Raw genomic sequence first — 22628 nt, forward strand, 5'->3', positions numbered from 1 at the left:
ACCGAGTCAATAAATCTCATCACCGCAGTGAGAGTTGTGGGTGGATATCGAGCTAGAACTCACTGAACTGTTGGCACTTCATTTAGGACCGCTGCAGCTCGGCATCAGCTAATGACTTGACAATAGAAAAACTACACGAATGTTTTAACCCTTGTGTCGTCCTGCAGGTCAAAATTCACCCATTTTAAAGTTTGAAAATGTGGAAGAAAAAAATATTTTCACAGTGAAACTTCTGATGTCCACATTTTCCACTTTTTTGGGAAATCTTTGACTATTTTTTGGTGGAAAAAAAGAAATGTTAAAAATGTTTCTTAAGAACATTCACAAAAAAAAAATTCAACCAAAATCCAGCGAATTTCGCTGGATTTTGGTTGATTTTTTGTGAATTTTCTTCAGAAACATTTTTAACATTTCTTTTATTCCACCAAAAAATAGTCAAAGATTTCCCAAAAATGTTGAAAATGTGGACATCACAAGTTTCACTGTGAAAATATATTTTTTTCCCACATTTTCAAACTTTAAAATGGGTCAATTTTGACCCGCAGGACGACATGAGGGCTAAAGAAAATATTAAAAATTTTACTGCTATATATGTAATCACTTTAGATATTTTTAGGATTTTTTTGGAAGATTTTTACTCATTTTTTGAAAATATTTACAAGAATTTTCTTGCTAAATTCTGGGGATTTTTTAAAAATAAAACTTTTGAGGGAAACTTTGGAAACTTGGAATTTTCTTCCTGAAGGTTTTTCAAATTTTCAGAAATTTGGGGAATTTTTTGCTGAATTTTGGGATTTTTTTCAGACAAAGAAACAATATTTTTTGGTGCCCATAAGTGAAGACAACAGGAGGGTTAAAACCGAGAACATGATGTACTACTCCGTCCCAGAAAGGGTTTATCAGTATCTGAGAATGGCTCAGCACAATCCGTATAGTCGCTTTACATTTACACGTACAGTTTTGGACTGAATGAAAAAAAGTTGTAATCCCCCTCTTGTCTCTCCTCTCCTCTTGTAATCTGAGATTTTAATCTCCGCTTTCCAGAGCAAAGATTACCCAGCAGGCCTTGCTGCCACTCAAACAGCGGCCTAAAATACGGAGTGGGAGAGAGAGCCGGGTGAGGATACAGATGTGAGAGGCTGTAATCTTGAGAAAAAAGAAATAGTAAGGAGGATTTAAAGGGCGTGGAAGAGGAAGTGATGGAGATGGAGAGTGGCAGAAGAAGGAGGGAGTGTGAAAGAGAGAAACAAGCCAAGGTCGACGTTTGAAGTCCACAGGTGGATCATCGGAATCAGATTGGAGCTTCAAAAGAGAGTATTCACAAGTTAAGGTCAGGGTTTATACTGTGGCCTTTAAGGGAACATTTACCTGATGTTAAAATTTAACCAGACACAGAGGTGGCCTGTGCTCTCTGAGTCACTAATATCAGCTAGAACGGACTAGTCTACACATCTGTTACCCATAAATTAATAAGATTTAAGCCAATACTGACGATTCCTGATCATTTTTAAAGATCTATCCTTATGTAAGACCAGCTTTATTCTGAATTTACCCACTCAAATATGTAAATGTACATACATAAACCACAGAATGCCACTAAAAACATCCAACAACTGCATTTAAATTTGTACATAAACAAATCTAAATACTAAATAAACATGAAACAGCAACTGAAGATCCAGTTACTGGATTCCTTACTGTTGTACTTTAAATACCACTTGACACAATGGAGTATTGTACTTGAAAACCACCTCTCTACTGCCTTACTTGCAGTATACATGTACTCTGATCCATTATATTGCATATAATACTTTCACCCTTGTTTTCCTCACATCATAGTCCTCTCAGCTATGACTGAACATGTCCAGAAACCCCATGACTGGAAAGACTGAGGTTCTTCATTGACATTAAGGTTTGTTTTCTTCTTTCTGCCTGAAGGCATCAGCAGCCGACACCCATTTCTGACGTACTGCAAGTAAGTGAACTGGAGATCACAGCAGGAGAAGGGGCTCTTTATGTTTTTCCTCAACTTTCCAACGGAGGATGAGAAAGTCACCCAGCTATACACTTAGAGCAGTTTTTGTTTGTGATTCAATTTTACAGCTGTTATAGAGGCTTTAGTCTGTGCTGCTGTTGTGTTACAACACTACGCAACATATCGGTAGCTTCAGTTAACTGGGTCCGGTGCCAACTCAGTGTCGCTAACACGAGTAAACTATTGATAGCATTAAGCTAATATCTACACTCCATGTACGAATAACTGCTGACTGCATTTTAAGATGAGCTTGTTCAAATATTTCTCTAAGAAGAGAAAGACACCTGATGAAGATGATGCTTGTCAGTTATCATTAGCCTTTTACTGACTCATAAATGATGATGTTTAGGTAAAAAATTGTGTTCACACTTGTAATCAGATGTGATGTGAGTGTAAATTGTCTAACATTAATGTTGTATGTAATCGTATAAGACAAGTAACATTAGACAGAGAGAAGCAGTGGAACAAAGTGAAGGTGCAGTAGGGAGAGATGAGAGTCGAGGAGAAAAACCCAAAGAGAAGTACAGACTATCAGGCGTGGACCCTTAATGGGCTGAAAAAATATCTGGTTCCACTCATGGCTCTACCACACTGAAAATGTGTGTCAAGGTGTTTGGCTTTACTTGAACGCACCTCCACAGCAAACAGCTTCCCAGATGTTGAGGCTACAGCTAAGAGTGATGTGCGAAACAAAAATCAAATGTCTGAAGCAGAAAGTGAAGAATTAGCTGCTCAAAACGTCATTTGAAAGCACTGAAAGCAAGTGATGGTAACAGATCAGCGCAAACAGAGCATGAGACTTGTTGAACCACCTGAAAAAACACACCAAACTGCAGCACAATGAAGGCATTAAGGACAAGAAGAAGGATAACACTGCCTCACCAAATCCTTGTCCTTGTCTAACTTCAACTCAGATGTCAGATACGATAGTATATATTTATGCTTTGAAAATAACCGAGCAAAGGCAATATGTGTGACATGCAAAGGCAACCAAATGATTTCCATTGTATCACGTTTAAAACCACTTCATGGAAATCCAGATGTTCCCGGTTCTGATTCCTTAACATTCAAGAAAATCTAGGTCACGCAGACACGATCCATTCTGCATTTACATGCCAAATGCAACAAGGAAAGCTGCACTCCACGCCTCTACAGAGAGACGTTGCTGAAAGCCGAGGTCAGACCGTAACACTGTTCTGCACTTAAAACACACACAGTGAGGCACTGACATACTTACTAGAGCCGAGTACACTGAAGTGTTGGCGCGAATACAAGCCGGAGAAATTGTGTTACGACTCATAGTAACTTTCAAACGTGTCCACGCAGTCTGGCTGAGTTTAACACACAAACTGCCCCCCTGCAGGATTACATAACAATAACTGGCAGGTGGGTCAGGCATGAGGTCTCCAATCCGACTGCACTGAAATATCCATGACTTCATTTACATGGTGCCGAACAGAGCATGTGTTTGACTAAAGCTGCAAAAAACAGATTTTTGCTGCATAATTAAAGAGCAGTCAGCATTTAGACTCAAAAAACGGATCCAGACATGTTACGTCACGATTTTCCGACTATGTTTTAATGTTTTATGGCTTGATTTAGGTATTTTATCTCCATAATTTACTTGAATACAATAGTGTAGTCTATTCTTGAGGGTTTTGCCTATTGATCCCTTCATACAGACGAAGTTAAAGACTTACAGACAAGGCAGTTGTTGGTAGGAGGGAGCTAAAAGCAGCCATCAATAAAATGTAATCTCATAGTTCATATGAATAATAACATTTGTAAACAGGATGGATGACTTCTCTCAACGTACATCCTTTCTCGTCTGCTCATCCTTTATCTTTGCTTCCCCACCATTTCTAAAAATACCCAGATTCATGAAGCTCAGCTGCTATGAATGAATCCTTTGTCAGATCTGTCATTTACATTTTCTGTCTCAGACCTATGGAGATGTGTGATAACTCAGCAACACTGTGATCAACAAACATTCTGAGCCAGCTTCAACATGACAAAATCAGCAAAACTACTGCAAAGGGCAATGTTTGTAGGAAGAATGACAAATCCTATTTAAATATGTACTATCTGTAAGCCTACTGTCACTTTACAACAGAGCTCACCTTTAGGTCATGGTACGTTAACTGATATTTGCAGAATTCAAATTATTTTCACTGTGTTGTTTATTTCAGCTTTTGCACCTTCTGCAGCTGCCCATTGGTGGGCAAATACTGCCTTCTCTCACAGCAAAAAGAACAAGAAAAGGACTCAGAGAGCGCAGTACTCCACCAAGACTGTTCATTCCCTGACCTTACGCTGAGCACAGGCGTGTTATTCATGTGTACCTTATGTATGGATACCGAATCATGTGACCTAAATATGTAGCGGGCAGCAGGAATTGATGGGACTCAGAAACACCCCCACAATTTAATCAGTTGTCCCTTGAATCATTTCTGATGGATAAGTCCTGATAAGTCCTCAGTGGTGGATTTGTAGTAGGATCACAATCATGTGATCATCAGCAGGCAGCTGATGTAGTGTTCACTTGTTGTCATGGTTACAGTGACTCTGTGCCGCTATCATCCAAATCCGTCTGTTTTTGAGTAATGTTATGCACGGAAGGAAGGAAGGAAGGAAGGAAGGAAGGAAGGAAGGAAGGAAGGAAGGAAGGAAAGAAGGAAGGAAAGAAAGACGGACGGACGGACAGACGGACATATGGACGGAAGGAAGGACAGACGGACGGAAGGGAGGACGGAAGGAAGGAAGTACGGATGGAAGGATGGATGGGCGGAAGGAAGGAAGGACGGACCGAAGGAAAGAAGGATGGACGGAAGGAAGGAAGGAAAGACGGATGGACGTATGGACGGAAGGAAGGAAGGATGGACGAACGGAAGGAAGGAAGCACAGACGGAAGGAAGGATGGATGGATAGATGGATGGATGGAAAGAACGAAGGATCACTGACGGACGGACGGACAGACGGAAGGAAGGAAGGGTTCACGTGCGTCGATCATCACATAACTCCGCTGCATTCGTTGGCGGAATAACAAACAGAGTTCAAATAACAGTAATTTAAAATGACAAACAGCATTTAACAGTGTGGTAGTAGGGTTACAAAATCACCAAATATTTAATCTCCTATAATATAAACAGAGAAAATGATGAATTGGCAATGAATCTGCGTGTGTGTTTGTGTACAACAAGTGGCCTGGAATGCTTCTGCTGTTGATTTTAGGCGGTTGGAATATGAAATGCTCGATGGGTTGAACCAAATTTAGCCAGCTAGCTAAACACGTGCTCACAGAGTGTGAAAACTGGCAGTGAATCAGCTTTAAATGATCCCACTACGTGTGTGTGTGTGTGTGTGTGTGTGTGTGTGCAGGATCTCTTTGATGGGAGCAGCATTTGTGTGTCGGTTAATCTGCAGCGTGTTACTCACACACCCGGCATCACTGCTGGTGTGTGTCAATTCAGTGTCAGCTTAGCCTACTCAATCCCTAATCCACAGCCAGAGAGGAAGACGGAGAGAGGGAGGGAGATAAACCTGTGTACCTACACGTGAAATGTCTCAATCATTTACATTTCACAGCCTCCACCTCTCTTGTTCACTGCTTCCTCCTCTCGTGCTCGCATGCTCCCTCGTCTTAATAAGTTTAAGCGTCATTTATTCCCGGATATGGCACAGAGAGGGAAGCAGATTCCATCGGTTGCCCTGACAACAGACGCGATTGAGTAGAGGAGGGCTCGCACCTCGCCATAATCACCGACGAAGCGAGTCAAAGACCATCAGTCAGCTCCCATTCAACCGGTCCTCTTTTTTCTCCTCTCTCTATAGCCAAACAAAGGCCACGGCTCGACTCATCACCGTGATTTGTGGTGCTGATGGACACTCTGTGTGTGTTTGTTGGCCGTAAAACAAGGACTGCTGCACAAGCTGGTCTCCTGTATCGTACAAAAGTAGAGCAAAAATAAAGAGCTCTGACTGAACCTGTTGCATTAAATCAACTACTGCATCGCTTCGGGCAAAGTCCATGAATTCATGAATTTTCTATCTAGTGTCTCCTGTTCGTGTGTGGAACATTGTGATCATTAACAAAACATGAAACACAAAAGTGAGCTGCAACAGAGGATTATTTTCTTTTCTGGTTATTACTCTGTGTATCTTTTCAGTCAAACTAAAATCGATGTCTTCATGCTGCTTGTTATGTTCGGCTAACAGTGCAAATACTGAATAAAATCAGTTTAACTCTATAAGACCCTAAAAAAAATATATATATTGTTAAATATGTATAGATTTTTTATTTTTACTTTTAAAACCCAAATATTTATATGATTTTTTGTTTTATTTAATTGCACATTTTTTAATGTAGACTATATATATATATATATATATATATATATATATATATATATATATATATATATATATATATATATATATATATATATATATATAGTCTACATTAAAAAATGTGCAATAAAATAAAACAAAATATATATATATTTTTTTAAAATATATATATATATATACAAATAACAAAAAATATATATATTTATTTTTAAAATAATATATATATATAATTTTTTTGCTTTATTTTATTGCACATTTTTAATGTAAATTTCATCCTTTTTATTCCCAAATATAGAAAAAATTTGCAAAAAATATAATTAAAAAATGTATAAAAACCTTCCTTTTCGACAAAGCTTATAGTTAGGGCTGACTGGGGGACCCTGACGGGGTATGCTGGTGTTTTCATTTGCACAACTGACTTCCCCTCTTGACGTCCCTTTAGTTTGCCCCTAGTTATGCTGCTATAGGCCTAGGCTGCTGGGGAACCTCTCTTGATGCACTGAGCCCTTCTCTAACTACCTATGTATTTACTACATATACCATTATTGCATTACATTCACTCTGTTTCTTTCTGTGTCCTTTCTCCGAGTGTCCCTGGTCCCAGAGCTGGATGCTGGATGCTTCAGATGTGTGGCTGTGTTTTATGGTCCTTGTGTCCCACCCCCCCACCTCTCTATCTCTACCCCTCTATCTGTATCCCTCTATCTCTACCTCTACCCCTCTACTTCTATCCCTCTATCTCTACCTTTCTACCTCTTCTGTCCCTCTCAACCCGCCCGGCCAGCAGGCAGATGGGTCCCCCCACATTAGAGCCGGGTTCTGCTCGAGGTTTTTTTCCCTGTTAAAAGGGTGTTTTCCTTGCCACTGTCGCCTTTTGGCTTGCTCTGGGGGTCAGGCATATGGGTTCTGTAAAGCGTCTCGAGACAATTTGACTGTAATTGGCGCTATATAAATAAAATTGAATTGAATTGAATTGAATTATAAGCAGTGTGTGTGTGTGTGTGTGTGTGTGTATATATATATATATATATATAATAGAAAACAAAATTTAAAAAAATAAAACTGATGTTGTATTTCTGCAACAGTGGGTTTGAAAGGGTTAAAGACAAGACCCAAGTATGGAAGCCAAAGATGGACATATTTTTACTCATTTTCTTAATTTTTTTTTTTTTTTACACCAAATGGACAGATTAATAAACAAATGATAGGCCAGATTAATTGCTAAAAGATGTAATCATGAGTTGCTGTCTGATTACCAGACAGTTATGGTCAGTAAATTACAAAATAAACAAAACAAAAAAGCAAAAGAAGCTCCAGCAAGGAAGACCCAAAGCACACAGAGGGTATATAAATGTGATGCCATTGCACAGAAAGATTATAAATCAGCAGAAAAGTGCACAGTCAGATTATCCTCTTTTCTTGGGAGTCTGACAATCCGATGCTTAGAGGCTCATAAAAGTGTGGGTTTATCAGCCAAAACAAATGAAATGCAACGACAAACTTGACGTGACTGATGGCGGACGCACGCTATTTTTAGTGATCATAAAATAAATTCCTGCCACGCTGTGCCAAGAAAGTGGAATCAGACCTTGGGAAAGACAATCTCCTTTTTACTAACACAAGAAGGAAAGTCTTGCCGCCTAGAGGGAATACTGTCAGGAGCTGAGAGGAGGAAACACACCCCAATCCCTTTCCTCTGCATCAAAAACACGCCAGTTCAGAGGACGTCTGTCTCTTTGAAAGTGATCTGTGATCACAAGAAAACAAGCAACCTGATACCTCAATTATACACAGGCTTATGTAAATAAACACACACGAGAGCTAGCTGACCTTTAAGAACCGACCGTATTGATATTTCGATAAACCGAGTCAACAACAGCCCCTCTGCCTGTCTGGACAAATCAATTTCCTCAATAATATCAGCTGCTTTCTTTTTTTTTTTAATCATAGAGGAGTCCTGGATATCTCCTGCACACACATGAAGTCTCTGCAGCTGCTGATGTGGTCCTTCAGAGGATCACAACCCCTCTGAACTCAGCAGAGATGCTGAGGAAATGCCAAATGTGTGAGCATACAGCTGCATGCACAATTATTCAACCTCATTCTGGCAAAATGAGCAACATTACAACGGCAGGCGATTACTAAATCATATAAGAGGTGAACAGTTAGTTTATTGAAATATAATACCAAAGCAAAAATCAAGATTTAATTCATAATCCATCCAAAATTTCAACTTTTTTTTTTTTTTTTTTTAACAACAAGCAGGTTGTAAAATGATTCAACCCCTCTGAGGGTTAGGGTTAGGGTGGTGTCTTGTGGTGTCTTCAGAAGTGGTGTCCGTCTAGAGGATCTGGCATTAAGACCTTCAGCACAGAGTGTGCAACGAATAATTTTGCGTGCAACTGTACATTATGCATCATGTTTTTCCTCCTTTGCTGCAACCATGGAAAAAAAGCATAAAATATAAGCCGCTGGCCCAAAGCATTTTTGCAGGAAATTACATCTGAAAAGGTAGGGGTTTTATCTCAGGCAGGACTAGACATTTACATAGTCACCACATCTGATACGCTTTCAACGGAGAGAGTGTTGAACGATGGGTGGTTTGCAGCATTAATTCAGTTTGCAGTGTGTCTGTCAGAGCTGTACTCTGTTTGCTCTCCTATAATTCTGTGCATGAGTTGGTAAATTGCTTTTCTTTTCTCATCAGTTTGCTTTCCTTTCACAGAAAAAAAGTCTGAGAGAACAACAAACTAAAGGCCCATTTGTTGGTGAGATGTGTCAGTAGTGAGGAATGAGGCCCTATTCATCTAAATATCAAGAAAGAAACAAACTGCTGGTAGTCCCAATCGAACCATAATTTATTCTCTGGCTGGCGGCAAGCGACAGCCGATTGTGCTCATTCACAGCATCACAGCATGAAAAGCGAGCAGTCATTTCCACAAACTTGGAGAGTACACCTTGCAATCTGAACAGACCGAGGTTGGATCATGTTCCCATCACAAACAAACTGCTCCAAGTCCACTTCTCCTAAAGAGTGTAACGTTCTGCCCAAACAAATTACACCAAGATGAGTCACGCAGGTTGAAAATGCCCTTAGAATTAGTCATTACGCTGTTTAAGGTGCATTTACAGTCTTGTTTGTCCAAGCTGTAGTCGCTTTTGTCACTGTTTGACAGATTTTTATTTTTCTTGCTTATAATTAACGCATTGTTGCAACAAAAGCAGAGTTTACAGTCGACTGCACGTGATCAATATATTCCCTTATTCAGCATAATAACCTGCAGATTAATCAATAATGAAAATAACAGTTAGTTGCTACCCTATTTTTGATCCATTTAATCTAATTTGTACAGACTTTCTACAGCCGCAAATTCATCCAATTAATCTCAGTTTTTGGTCTTCTGAATGTAAAAATGCTGTTCCAAGCCAGCAGTCTGACACTAAAAGACATTCAGATTTATTCTGATACATGACACAACGCAGTAGTAGTTGTTCACCATCGATCGACTGCTTCGGCACCCAAATTTGTTTGGCTCCTGACTCAACTAGAGTATGCCAGATGAGTGGAGAATCACTGGCTACCAAAATAACATGGTGCTCGAAAGAAAAGAGTTCTAGTGGAAATCACTTGTGCACACTTCAGGCTCTCCACTCTACTACCGCTGCTGGCTGGAAAAAGCAGACCACTAATGCAACAACCTGCTGAGGCATGCTTAAGGCTGCAAGACTGAACAAACACCACAAGCCCAGTCGAAAGGGGTCTATTTATCCTGCTGGTTTAAACAGAATAGCACAAGCAAACCTCTAGGAACTTCAGAGAGACGTTCTGACCAGCTCATGGGACAAAACCTCACACTTAAGCTCACCAGATGACCCGTAAATCAGCTACATTTGCTGAGGAAGACGGTTAATAATCCAAAATAAGAGGTTGGATACTTTTCACCGCAAAATATTTGATTTGTCCAAGAAAAACTGGTGAAGTAGGAGGAGAGAGAAAGGAGTGGCTTGAATGGATAAAACCCTTCCTCCTGCTGCCTTGATATTCTGCAATCATCGATCTTCCAAAAGGTTTCAGACAACATGACCTCAGATCTGCTTCAAGCTGTCAACATGTCTCCTCTCAGGTGTCTTCCTTCAGGCCATGAAAACAGCAGTAATTAAACCAGTCCTGAAGAAGACATATTTAGATCCATCAGAAATGAAAAACCATAGGCCGATATCAAACCTCTCTAGTTTAACCCTCGTGTCGTCCTGCGGGTCAAAATCAACCTGGTTTAAAGTTTGAAAATGTAGAAAAAATATATGTATTTTCACAGTGAAACTTCTGATGTCTAACATTCACAAAAAAAATCAACCAAAATCCAGCAAATTTCGCTGGATTTTTGGTTGATTTACTAGTTTTACTGATATATATGTAATCACTTTAGATATTTTTAGGATTTTTTTTTGAAGACTTTTACTTATTTTTTTGAAAATATTTACAAGAATTTTGTTGCCAAACTTAGGGGATTATTATAAAATCACATTTTTCAGGGAAAGCTTTAAGGAATTATTGGAATTTCCTTCTTGAATGTTTGACAAATTTTCAGAAATTCAGGGAATTTTTTTGCTGAATTTTAAATTTTTTATTCATACAAGGAAACAATATTTTTGGGGCCCTTAAGTGAAGACAACAGGAGGGTTAAATCACAGCTCAATACTTTTCTGTTTGCCACTGCTTTCCTATTATAGCTTATTTTAACATGTTTGAAATGTGAATTATAATATTATTTTTAACATATTTCTAATTTTCCTGCTCTTTTCTATGTTTTATTATATTTACCATGTTAATTGTGTTCTTTCATGGTTGTCTGAATGTTTCCAATGCTTGTAATGTTTTAATGTATAACACAATGAGTTGTCCTTGTGTATGAAATGTGCTATACAAATAAAGCTGCCTTGCCTTGCCTTTGGAACAAGTATCACAATACAGATCATCTTTGTGTATATGCATCTTTGAAACCTCAGATAAAGATAGGAATGTCTTAGTTAAACCTGCAAATTTAGTGCAAAAAAAATCAACTAATGACACCAATGCTAGTAACAGCCAATTAAAGTAATATTAAAGGCTTCATCCGGCACGAACAGAGCTGCTCAGAGGTAAACTAAGCATGTACTGGACCGCTCCCAGGTGAGAATGTGAGGCATTTCTGGGAAGATTGACCACGAGTATCCCCTGAGTGCCGTCTAATACAGGTTAGAAAAGTGAGCAACAGTCTCCCTCAGGTCAATGAAAAGCACATAAAAGGTGTCATCAGTTGAAAAATGGTTCTGAGTGTTCTCTTGTCCACCTGAGAGTATCGACGCTGAGTGGACAGCAGGACTCTACCACGGAAACATGGTTCGCAGTTGTGTATGTGGGTGTGAGCTGGCAAAAAAAATCACTTTTGCCATCTCTCATGGGATTATGGCTCTTTTATTTAACAATTATACTCAAATCGAAGAACACTGTGATCTTAAAGCAGGGATGTGAAACTCATCTTAGTTCAGGTTCCACATTCAGCCCAATCTGATCCCCAGTGAGCAGTAAAATCACAGCATAACAACCTAGAAATAACCACAACTCCTAATGTTTCCTTTGTTTTAGTGCAAAAATGTACATTCTGAAAATGTCCACATTCAATTAACTATCTTTTTACAAACATTATGAACAACCTGAAATTTGTTAAGAAAAATCAATTCAATTTCAGCAACATTCAGCCTCAGTTTATCATTTCAACATTACAACTTCCAGATCACAGAGTGTCTACAAAGAAACACAACATTTAGTCACAGCTATCTGGAACTGAACGATATAGTATTTTACTTTAAAAAACAATAAACACAAGACAAAATGTTACAAAAATGAGACACAAAACGACAAACGCGAGAAACAAAATGACAAAAAATGAGACAAACGACACGAAACAAAACAAAAAAGAGACAAAACAGTTACAAAGCGACAAAAAAATGGACAATGCAAATGAGACAAAAGACGCAAAACGACAAAACAATACATAAAACAATGAATAAAGCAAAACACAAAATGTCAAAAATGAGACAAAAAGCACAAGCGACACAAAAAAGAAACACAAAACAAAACGAGAAACAAAGCGACAAAAAACATGAGACAAATGACAGAAGTCAGACAAAAAAGACAAAATATTACAAAAATGAGACAAAATGACAAAGGAACAATGAACAATCTAGTATTTTACTTTATGATCAAAACAACTTGTCATGGTCTAGAAATTATTTTAAATTTATAGTTTTACTAATTTACAATCTGCAGTTAATGTCTTATTTGGAATTTTTACACTTTGAGGGCCGGATTGAACCCTCTGGAGGGCCGCTTTTGGCCCACGGGCCGCATGTTGGACACCCCTGGAGGACCTCTAAAGTGGTTCAACACCTGCGAACTGAAAGCTGTCACATAACTTGATAGTTGTGTACACGGCCTCACAAAGTGGGTCACGGAAGAATCTGCTTTTCTGTCATAACACGTCACGTTATTCAACCTTAAGCAGGAGTAACATACCGACATGAGCACGTCAGCGTAACACGCGTGGCATTCATGCCACATGTAACAGGAAGGCTCAGACTGGATGACCATTTGCCCTTCTCCAACAAGGACCTCTACGATACTGGAGCTTCAACAACAACAATAAACCCTGCTATCTCTTCACATCCATGTTTGTCTTATATTCTATGATATCAAAAATCTCCGACTGAAATCAAAGAAAGACCAACTGGATAAACCTGCTCCTCCAGTGGGTTGGCCTGTATATACAGCAAAGCTTTGCAAACAGTGCACATCACAAGGAGTCAACAGAATAACAGGTCGTCTGAGCCCAGAATGACATACGACATGATGACAAGTTTACTGTCTGAGGATCTGAAAGAAGCTCCACCAAAACTCCATTACAGAATCTGACAATTTAACGACGCCTTAATTATGAGTGCCGATGTAAACATAAAGCAGTGAGGCGGCTGTGTGAAATAAAAGCATGGGATCTATAAAAATAGATTGCGCCGAATTAAAGTAAGGCTCCTTAACATTCATGAGGAGTATATTTATCTTGTTTGTGCACATTTTCCAGCAAGCAAAGAATAATTTAAGGTTTTCTAAGTGAAGTCTGACAATGTGAACACCCACACAACAGAACTAGACCTGTCGGGACTAGTTGACAGCTGTTTAACACTCCTGTCGTCCTACTTAAAGTTTGAAAATGTGGAGAAAAAAAACATATATTTTCACAGTGAATACTTCCACATTTTCAACATTTTTTGGGAAACATTTTTTGGTGGAAAAAAAGAAATGTTTAAAAAAATCTTTAAGAACATTCAGAAAAAAAGATTTTTTTCTGTATGTTCTTAAAGAAAATATTAGAAGTTTTACTGATATATATGGAATCATTTTAGATATTTCTAGGATTTTTTGGGAAGATTTTTATTCATTTCTTGAAAATATTTACAATTTATATTTTTAAAATTTTTATTTCTTGCCAAATTTGGGGATTTTTTTAAATAAAATTTTTAAGGGAAACTTTTAAGGAATTTTTGGAATTTTTTTCTGAAGATTTTGCAAATTTTTATAAATTTGGGGATTTTTTTGCTTAATTTTTGGATTTTTTTTCAGACGAAGGAACAATATTTTTTGCTGCCCGTAAATAAAGACAACAGGAGGGTTAAGGTTACACAAACTCCACTTATACTTAAAAAACACAACAAAAACAACAACGGTAAGCCAGTTTCACACACGAGCATGGAGAATAAATAATATGTTTGCTAAACTGTACATGGATGTTAACAACAGTCCGACGTGGCTAAAAAAACAAGCACAACGTCCAAATAATGTATAGAAACCGGAGAAGCGATGGATTTAAACACCGGAAGCTAAATAATACTGAGTTACTCAGGTAACGTTAGGTATTTTCACATTAAAATGTATATTTACCATATTACTGGAACTATATCCCCACTCGTGATAAACTTTTCTCCGCAGCAGCTCGACCAGCTCCGGGCATAACCTGCCGACTCAAACCGGACCTCCCGCCTGGTCGTCCCGCGGAGCTAAACGGACCGTGGACATCCTCCGTGGAACGCGTGCCATCACGGCGACCCACTTGCTGCCGCTGCCCGCTGCTGTGGACACCCGACCCACGGCTGCCACGCTACGGTTCCTCTCCACCAGCCAGCCCCGCCGCGGTAATCCTCCTAAACCCCGCCAGCCGAGGGAAGCACAATGTGGGTGTCTTACGCCCCGCCCACCGCTACGCACAGAGGGAGGGGCTGCGGGGCATATCAAATACACCCGCGGTAATTAATTCATAACGACAGCATGAGGAGCTCTCAGGTCCACCACCTGTTTCACTCTTTACTCAAGTATCCAGGTAAAGCAGGGGTTTAAAACTCACCTTAGTTCAGGTTCCACATTCAGCCCAATTTAATCTCCAGTGACCAGTAAAATCACAGCATAATAACCTATAAATAACCAAAACTCCACGCTTCCTTTGTTCTAGGGCAAAAAGTACATTCTAAAAATGTTCACATTTAAGGATTTATCTTTTTACAAAACATTATGAACAACCTGAAATTTCTGAAGAAAAATAAATTCAATTTCAGCAACATTCAGCCTCAGTTTATCATTTCCACATTACAACTTCCAGATCACAGAGTGTCGACAAAGGAACACAACATTTAGTCACAGCTATCTGGAACTGAATGATATAGTATTTTACTGTATGATCAAAACGACAAATGTCAGACAAAAAAAGATGAAAAACACATGTTGGACACCCCTAAGGTAAAGGGAATTGAATTAAATTGTGTTTCGAATTATTATTATTATTTTTAAATCCTAATATTGATTTTTATGCAAATGACGTTTAGCCAACCCATATTGTAGAGCTATTTTTGGGCCGAAAGGGTTTATTTTCATGTTGAAAAAACTGTGAAAATGTAACTTTGATGTACAGAGATGAGTTTTTAGGGTTTAAATCGATGACTGGCAGGGGACTTGAAAGTTAAAAAAGAAGTGAAACACCTTCAAGAACCAAAAAGAAGAGTCTAATTGCCTTCCACTGAAGCTCAGGATTACCACAACCGAGATGATTTAAACTCCATACATAATCAAAACAAGTTCCCCTCTACATCCCCATCTGGTTGTGTGACGCAAGTAAGTTTCATAGCGTTGTTTGTTGGACTGGGATTGCTTTAAAAAATGTGAGCCACAAATATGCTTGTAAATCAGTTTTAAGGTGAGCTCGGAGAAACCCTCCTCCGTCAGCGGAAAATGTAAAAGCAGCTTTCGAGCTTTACACAGTCAGAAAACAAAGAATAAAAAAGCAAAGTACAACATATTTTTATATATTCAGGCTGATGATATGTTCAGTTTTTTAGTGTCATTGTCAAAGAGGTGTTAATTCAGCCATGTGTTTATTACTGGGGTTGTAGTTAGTGGTGGGTAGTTCAATTAATAACTCAAACTGAACAATATTACCTCCATAAAGGTAAAACTAATGGCAGAGCTGTTGCATTGGATTGCATTAGATTTTCCAAGTGAACCTGATAAGACGTTCTGAAACAGAGTGAAATCGCTCCTTTACAAGTGTAAATCCAGCATTAAAAATTTATTTCGCCTCCAATATCCCCTCTAGACACGTTCAAAGGCATGAAAAATCCCTCGCTACGAATAACAATGTGTGTCTGATATTGGTTTTTTTAACATGAAAAGGTTGAATAACCTTGTTAGAAAGATAAAAATGACATCTACACCTCCTCCCTCAGAAGAACCGGAGTCTATGAGGACGCAAATATTGTCATTTCAAACTTGAAGACGTCTCTTACATGAATGGGAGTCTAGTTCCACATTCATTATGTTCCCTTTCAGTGTCATATTATAACAGAGCATCATTTTATACCTGGATTATATTATATAATAAGTAACATCTTTATGCTGTAGCTCATCAAGATGGACTACTTTATATGCTGTTAGTTTAAAAAAATCATATTTTTTATGGTTATCATATATTTGGATGAAAATGTTTATTGAAAAGAAGTAGCTAGAACAAGAGTGTCAAACATGTGGTCTGGGGGCCAAAAGTGGCTCTGCAGAGGGTCCAATCTGGCCCTCAAAGTGTGGAACCTGAACTAAGATGAGTTTGACGCCTCTGAACTAGATCCTTCAGAAAAATGTAGTGGAGTAAGAAACATAATTTTTAGCTAAAATATAAAGTAAAGCATCTAGGAGTGGTTCTTAAGCGATCTGTAGGATTCAAATGAACGTGTTGTTTCTATGTGATGACCAACTGGTGGGTATTTTCAGACTGAGAGATGTTCTGATCCTTCATTTGGCACGTTTGCTCTCCACGGTGTGTTTTTGAAAAGCTGGCGTTTACACCTGGGTGAAACCCGCGGCCACCTCGATAATTAGATAGCTGATCTACGTAGACATTACAGAGGCTATTATCTCAGGTGAAAGCATAGATGAATTGCTCCACAAAAGTCTGAGGATTGAGTCATGAATGATTTAAAAGCACAGCAGGTCTACTCTGGCCTGACTGATAAAGAAACCAATTAGTATGGCTCGTGGCCCCGTCACATGATCGGGGCTGCTGATAGCTCACTGTTGAGGCACACATTAAGAATTCATCACAATATAACTCCTCTGCCACGGCCTGCCATCTCATAAAACACATGCCGGAATACTGGCTGTGTCTGACTCCACTGTCATTCTTCATCCCTGTCTTCCCTCTTCGGCACACATGGACCTGAAGTCCACTTTATGAGGACGGTGGTTGAGTCAGCTGCCTGTTAATCATTGTGACGAGTGTGTGTGCTGACAGGTTGGGCGGTCGGAGGCCCGGTGATTCAGCCTGCAGGGCGGCGAGGAGCACCTGGCACTGAGGCTGCCTGCAGGGCAAGAGCTCCGATATTGAAATCTGACTCGGATCCAAGCTGATTTAGTCATATCATTCCTGAATGAGCGTGCCTGAGCCTCTTTAGAACAATGGTTGCACAGCTCTGGGACGGATCCCAAATCTCTCTGCTGTGATCGATCTCAATAACCTAATACACTTCCAGTCCATTTCCCCCCTAGTATTGACAGATAAAAATCCATACTTATGTGTGTGAAAGAGAGATTGCAGGCGTTGAGTTAATTGTGACATTTAATCAAGTACAATCAGGTACTTTCAAATTGATTTGGTTCAAAGAGGGCATCGACTGCAGGCTCGGAAAACAACTTTAGCCTGTAAATACCATTAGGAGCCCATCTCTAATGGGTATTACAGCACTGTGTGATACTGGTGAGGCTGTAAAATGGTAACAGAATAGCATTGTAAAACTACCGTCTGTCTGCTTTGACACATTGCAATAAAATCTAATTAACCACACACACAGACACACACTGGCTGACATGCATGCAGCTGTAATTCACTTCCTAATGTCACGACACTTGACTTTTAATACGTGCAATAGAGTTCGATATCTCACTACTGTGCAAAGCAGCTACAGCATATTTGATGTGCAGAGTATAAAAGTCAGAATTTATAGTCATACGATGATGCCAAATTTATGTGTGCGTCAAGCAACGAAGCATTTGCGTGTATACATAAGACTGACACCGTTAATCACAAGACGCCATTGTTCTCGGCAATGTTTGTGTTCTTTAGGGACTTCCTGCTTCACTTCCTGTCTCCATCTCGGTCGTGACATCAGTCTGACCTCTGTCACTCCAGAGACGTCCGCAACGCTGATACTGGTCTGCCTCATTTACTGTAGGTGGATCTCAAAACTGTTTGGGTGAAATGAGGCTCTGGAATGTGTAACGTAACAGAGGTCGGAACGTTATGGTGCAATTCTGGAATGTTCAGGAGGGGCAACTGGAACATTCCGTAGGGGTTTCTGGAATGTCTACTTTGGGTAGGGTGTCGAGTTGTTGAGATGAGACGGTGCAATGTTTAAATTTCAGGTGGGCTTTTAAAATGTTTACCTTACTAGGATCATCAGGTGGGATTCTAGAGTGCGTCCAGTACTTGTGCATGAACGTTCTGGTGTGATTCTAGAAAGTTCAGATTCCTCCGGTCACAACTTTGGAAGGTGGAATTCTAGAATATTACATCACTGGTGTCAGGACTTTCAAACAGTTTTCAAAGTGGGACACTAGGATGTTCAGATTACTAAGGACAGAACTTTCTGGGTCAATTCCAGAATGTTTAGACAATTCGTTTTCAGAAATTTGAATTTGGATTTTAGACCACTTAGATTACTCAGGTCACAACTTCCAAGGTGGGACTCTAGAGTGTTTACTTGTGCATGAACTTTCTGGTGCGATTCCAGAATGTTCGGATTCCTCCAAGGTCACAACTTTTCAAGGTGTAATTCTAGAACTTTACTTGGCTGGTGTCAGAATTTTCGATTCTAGTATTCTTGAATGTTTACATTACTCAGGCCAGACTTTTCAAGGTGGAATTCCAGATTGTCTCGATTATTCAGGCCTGGCTGGCAGGTGAGATTCTAGAATGTTTAGTGTATTCTGGTCAAAATTTTCAAGGTGGAGTTCTAGAAAGTTAGATTCCTTCTAACAGTCACAACTTTCTGACAGAATTCATGGATTATGGACTTTCACTGTAGAATTCTAAAATGTTTACAGTACTGGGGTCAGGTTGGCCAGGTGGAATTCTAGAATGTTTGCATTACTCAGGTCACAACTTTCAAGGTGGGATTGTAAAGTGTTTACTTGTGCATGAACTTGGATTTTGGACTGTTTAGATTACTCTGGTCAAAACTTTCAGGTGGGATTCTAGAATGTTTGCATTACTAAAGTTACAACTTTCAAGGTGGGATTCTAGATTTTTTTCAATTATTCGGGCCAGGCTAAAAGGTGAGATTCTAGAATGTTTAGAGTACTCTGTTCAGAATTTTCAAGGTGGAATTCTAGAATATTTACATTGCTCTTGTCAGAGCTTTCTGGTTGGTGGGATTCTAAAATAGTTGTACTTGTGTCAAAACTTTCAGGGTAGAATTCTAGCATGTTTCGTGATCTCGGCTCTGAATATTCTGAGAACCGTGCAATGTCGTAGTTAACCCTCGACAGAACTTTCAAGTAGGGTTTTAGAATGCTTTGATTACTTACGTTCTGGTCTGATTCTAGAAACTCTGGCAGAATTTTCTGAAATTACCTAGAATGTTTAGATTATTAGGGTCAGAACTGTGCAGTTTGATTTCAGAATGTTTCGATTGTATGAGAACTTTTAATTTGGGATTCTAGACTGCTCAGATAATTCAGATGAAGACAGTCAGGTGGGATTCTTTTATTTTGAGGCTGTACTTATTTGGACTACATGATGCTCTCCAACCAATTTACATATAGGATAAGTTAGATGATTAGAATTATTGCAGTAATAAGTGTTATTAATAGAATTAGCCTGTAGTGAATAAATTAAGTGCTCGTTTTTCATTTTAAAAAAGCCTGAAAAATATAAATATAAAATAGTGAAAAATGCCCTTCACATTTTCTCTGGGCCTAAGGTGGTGTCTTCAAATTGCTTGTTTTGTGTCAAATTGAAGTTGAAAAGTGGAAAGTCATTTGAAATTAACTGGACACTGTATGTGGCTTCATGTTTTTTAATACCGCTGTCCTACATTGGTGATTTAGTGACTGACAATGCTAAGGCAGAATGTCACTTGATGCCTGTATAACCACCTCTAGTGTTAATGTTCGTTACGTCTCTGCCAGCAAAATTGACGTCATTGCTAACATCGGTTCACATACCGCACTGCTGAGTTCCTACAATATAAGTGTGGGATACTGAGAGGTAGTTCACTCACAGAATAATGCAGGCCTGTCATTGCTGGGAATCTGAGTCACATAGGAAGAGAAACTTTTTGTGTGTTTAGACTATGTAAAAGGACACATCTCTTTGCGTTTTTCATTTCCTTTGTTCCTCATAAGATACCACTGACACGCACATTTACACTCTTTTATGGATTATCAAATCAAACGATGGTATGAATATCAGATTAAACCCAGAAAAGATCATATTTAATTAATCTTGAGCTCATTTTCTGAACTATAGTAATACGGTAGCATATATCTGTCAGTGCTCCAGCAGAAAGGACATTATGGGGAGAGAATTCCATTAAGATCCTGAATATTTTAAAGCCACGACTATCATCCGACGTCTTGCTGAGATCCCAGTCACGGTGTCGCTCTAATCTGTTTATAATTTTTGTGTTCGGTTTCTGCTATTGTCAGTTGGGAATATGTCAACATATCCAGAGGAGGCAGAAAGCTGAGACCCACTGCTGTGTGCGTCTGTTAGCGTAACTCATCTTTCATCCCTGATGCCACGCAGAGAAAAGACAGAACCAACATCAGTTCTGTCAGAATCAGTTGAACAGGGTAAGTAATTGGAGCAGGGAAGTTACGGTGTATTTTTAGATTACATAACCCCAACAGAGGCCCCTTTCAAAAAAAAAGAATCCCATCTTTCACAGAACCCCCTTTTCATCTTTGTGTGCTGCATGTCCTCAAATCACACTTTCTTCTTATGAAAGCTGTCAACCTCCCGCTCACTTTTTTATTATCAGGCGATGCCAGCAATTACATTTTCTTCCACAATATGTCTCCCTCTGCCCGCCTCTATCACCTCTTCACTTTAATCTTCTTTCACCCATTCATGTACCTTTATAACTCAGCATTTCATATTCAGCAAACACCTCCACAGTTCCTCATCTGTGTCACTTAGTGTCCCCCTGAAACTCTAACTTGTGTCATCTTCCTGAATCTTGCTGTGAAAATAGATGGATTTGTCCACAAGGCTAGTTTAAACTACATAAATCAGGGGTGTCAAACTCATTTAGTTCAAGCCCAATTTGATCTTAAGTGGGCCGGACCAGTTAAATTACAGAATATTAATCCATAAAACTCCAAATTTTTCCTGTTTTCGTGCAAAAAAGTGTTCTTCAAATGTTCACGTTTAATGAACAAAACATTATGAACAACCTGAAGTTTCTTCAGAAAAATAAATCCAATTTCAGCACTAATATGCCTCAGTTTATCATTTACACATTGCAACTTACGGATCACAGTGCGTCTACAAAGGCATAAAACATTTAGTCATGATCAAAACAACAACAGTCGGACAAGAAAAGACAAAAAACAAGAAAAAACACGACAAAATGTTACAAAAATGAGACACAAAATGACAACAAGAAGAAAACGACAAAAAATGAGACAAACGACACGAAACAAAACAGAAGAGACAAAAAATTAGGCAAAACAGTTACAAAGCACCAAAAAATGGACAAATGACAAAAACGAGACAAAAAAATTACACAAAACGACACAAATCAATGAACAGCGAAACACAAAATGAGAAAATAAGACAAAAAATACAGGCGTGACAAAAAAAGGACACAAAATGACAAAAAACAAGAAACAAAACAAAAACATGAGACAAATGACGAAAGTCAGACAAAAAAAACAACAAAAACAAGACAAATTATTACAAAAATGAGACACAAAATGACAACAACCAGAATAAAACGACAAAAAATGAGACAAACAACACAAGTGAGACAAAAAAAACACAAAACAATACACAATACAATGAATAAAGTGAAACACAAAATGAGAAAATAAGACAAAAAATACAAACGAGACAAAAAAGGAAACAAAACAAGAAACAAAACGATGAGAACATAAGACAAATGATACAACTCAGACAAAAAAACAACAAAAACAAGACAAAATACTACAAAAATGAGAAACAAAGCGCCAAAAGAACAATGAGCAATATAATATTTTACTTTATGATCAAAACAACTTGTCATGGTCTAGAAATTATTTTAAATTTATAGTTTTACTAATTTACAATCTGCAGTTAATGTCTTCTCTGGAATTGTTACACTTTGAGGGCCGGATTGGACCCTCTGGAGGGCCGCTTTTGGCCCGCGGGCCGCATGTTGGACACCCCTGACATAAATGTTCCTTACACCCTGTGCTATTGAACGGCCTCATATTGGCCTCATTAGGCTCAGCAGAAGTGACAATGATTCTTACTTTCACACAACCAGAGAGCAGAGCATGAGGGAGGCAGCTGCTGTGGCGAAAACTTGACATTTGGGACAGTGACTAATCAATCTGGGCTTCCACGTGTATCACGAGGCAGAAATAATCGCTCTGACGCGGTGCTGTCATTACACTCCGGCAGAAGGGTTG

General features: G+C 38.9%; 1 protein-coding gene across 3 annotated transcripts in view; it reads right to left on the bottom strand.

Moving 5' to 3' along the window:
* Positions 1-22628, bottom strand: part of tmcc3 (transmembrane and coiled-coil domain family 3) — a 61583-nt gene that overhangs the window by 23466 nt on the left and 15489 nt on the right. The window contains exon 1 of one of the 3 annotated variants that reach the window (XM_055006741.1): positions 3273-3370. The exons of 1 other annotated variant lie outside the window; for it this stretch is intronic. In XM_055006741.1, coding sequence (XP_054862716.1) covers positions 3273-3335 — 63 coding nt within the window. In that variant the 5' untranslated portion in view covers positions 3336-3370. Of the gene's footprint in view, positions 1-3272; positions 3371-14357; positions 14630-22628 lie in introns of those variants that run through there. One more of the 3 variants, XM_055006743.1, reaches the window with a different exon arrangement.

Source organism: Amphiprion ocellaris, chromosome 21, assembly GCF_022539595.1.
Source record: "Amphiprion ocellaris isolate individual 3 ecotype Okinawa chromosome 21, ASM2253959v1, whole genome shotgun sequence".
NCBI lineage: Eukaryota > Metazoa > Chordata > Actinopteri > Pomacentridae > Amphiprion > Amphiprion ocellaris.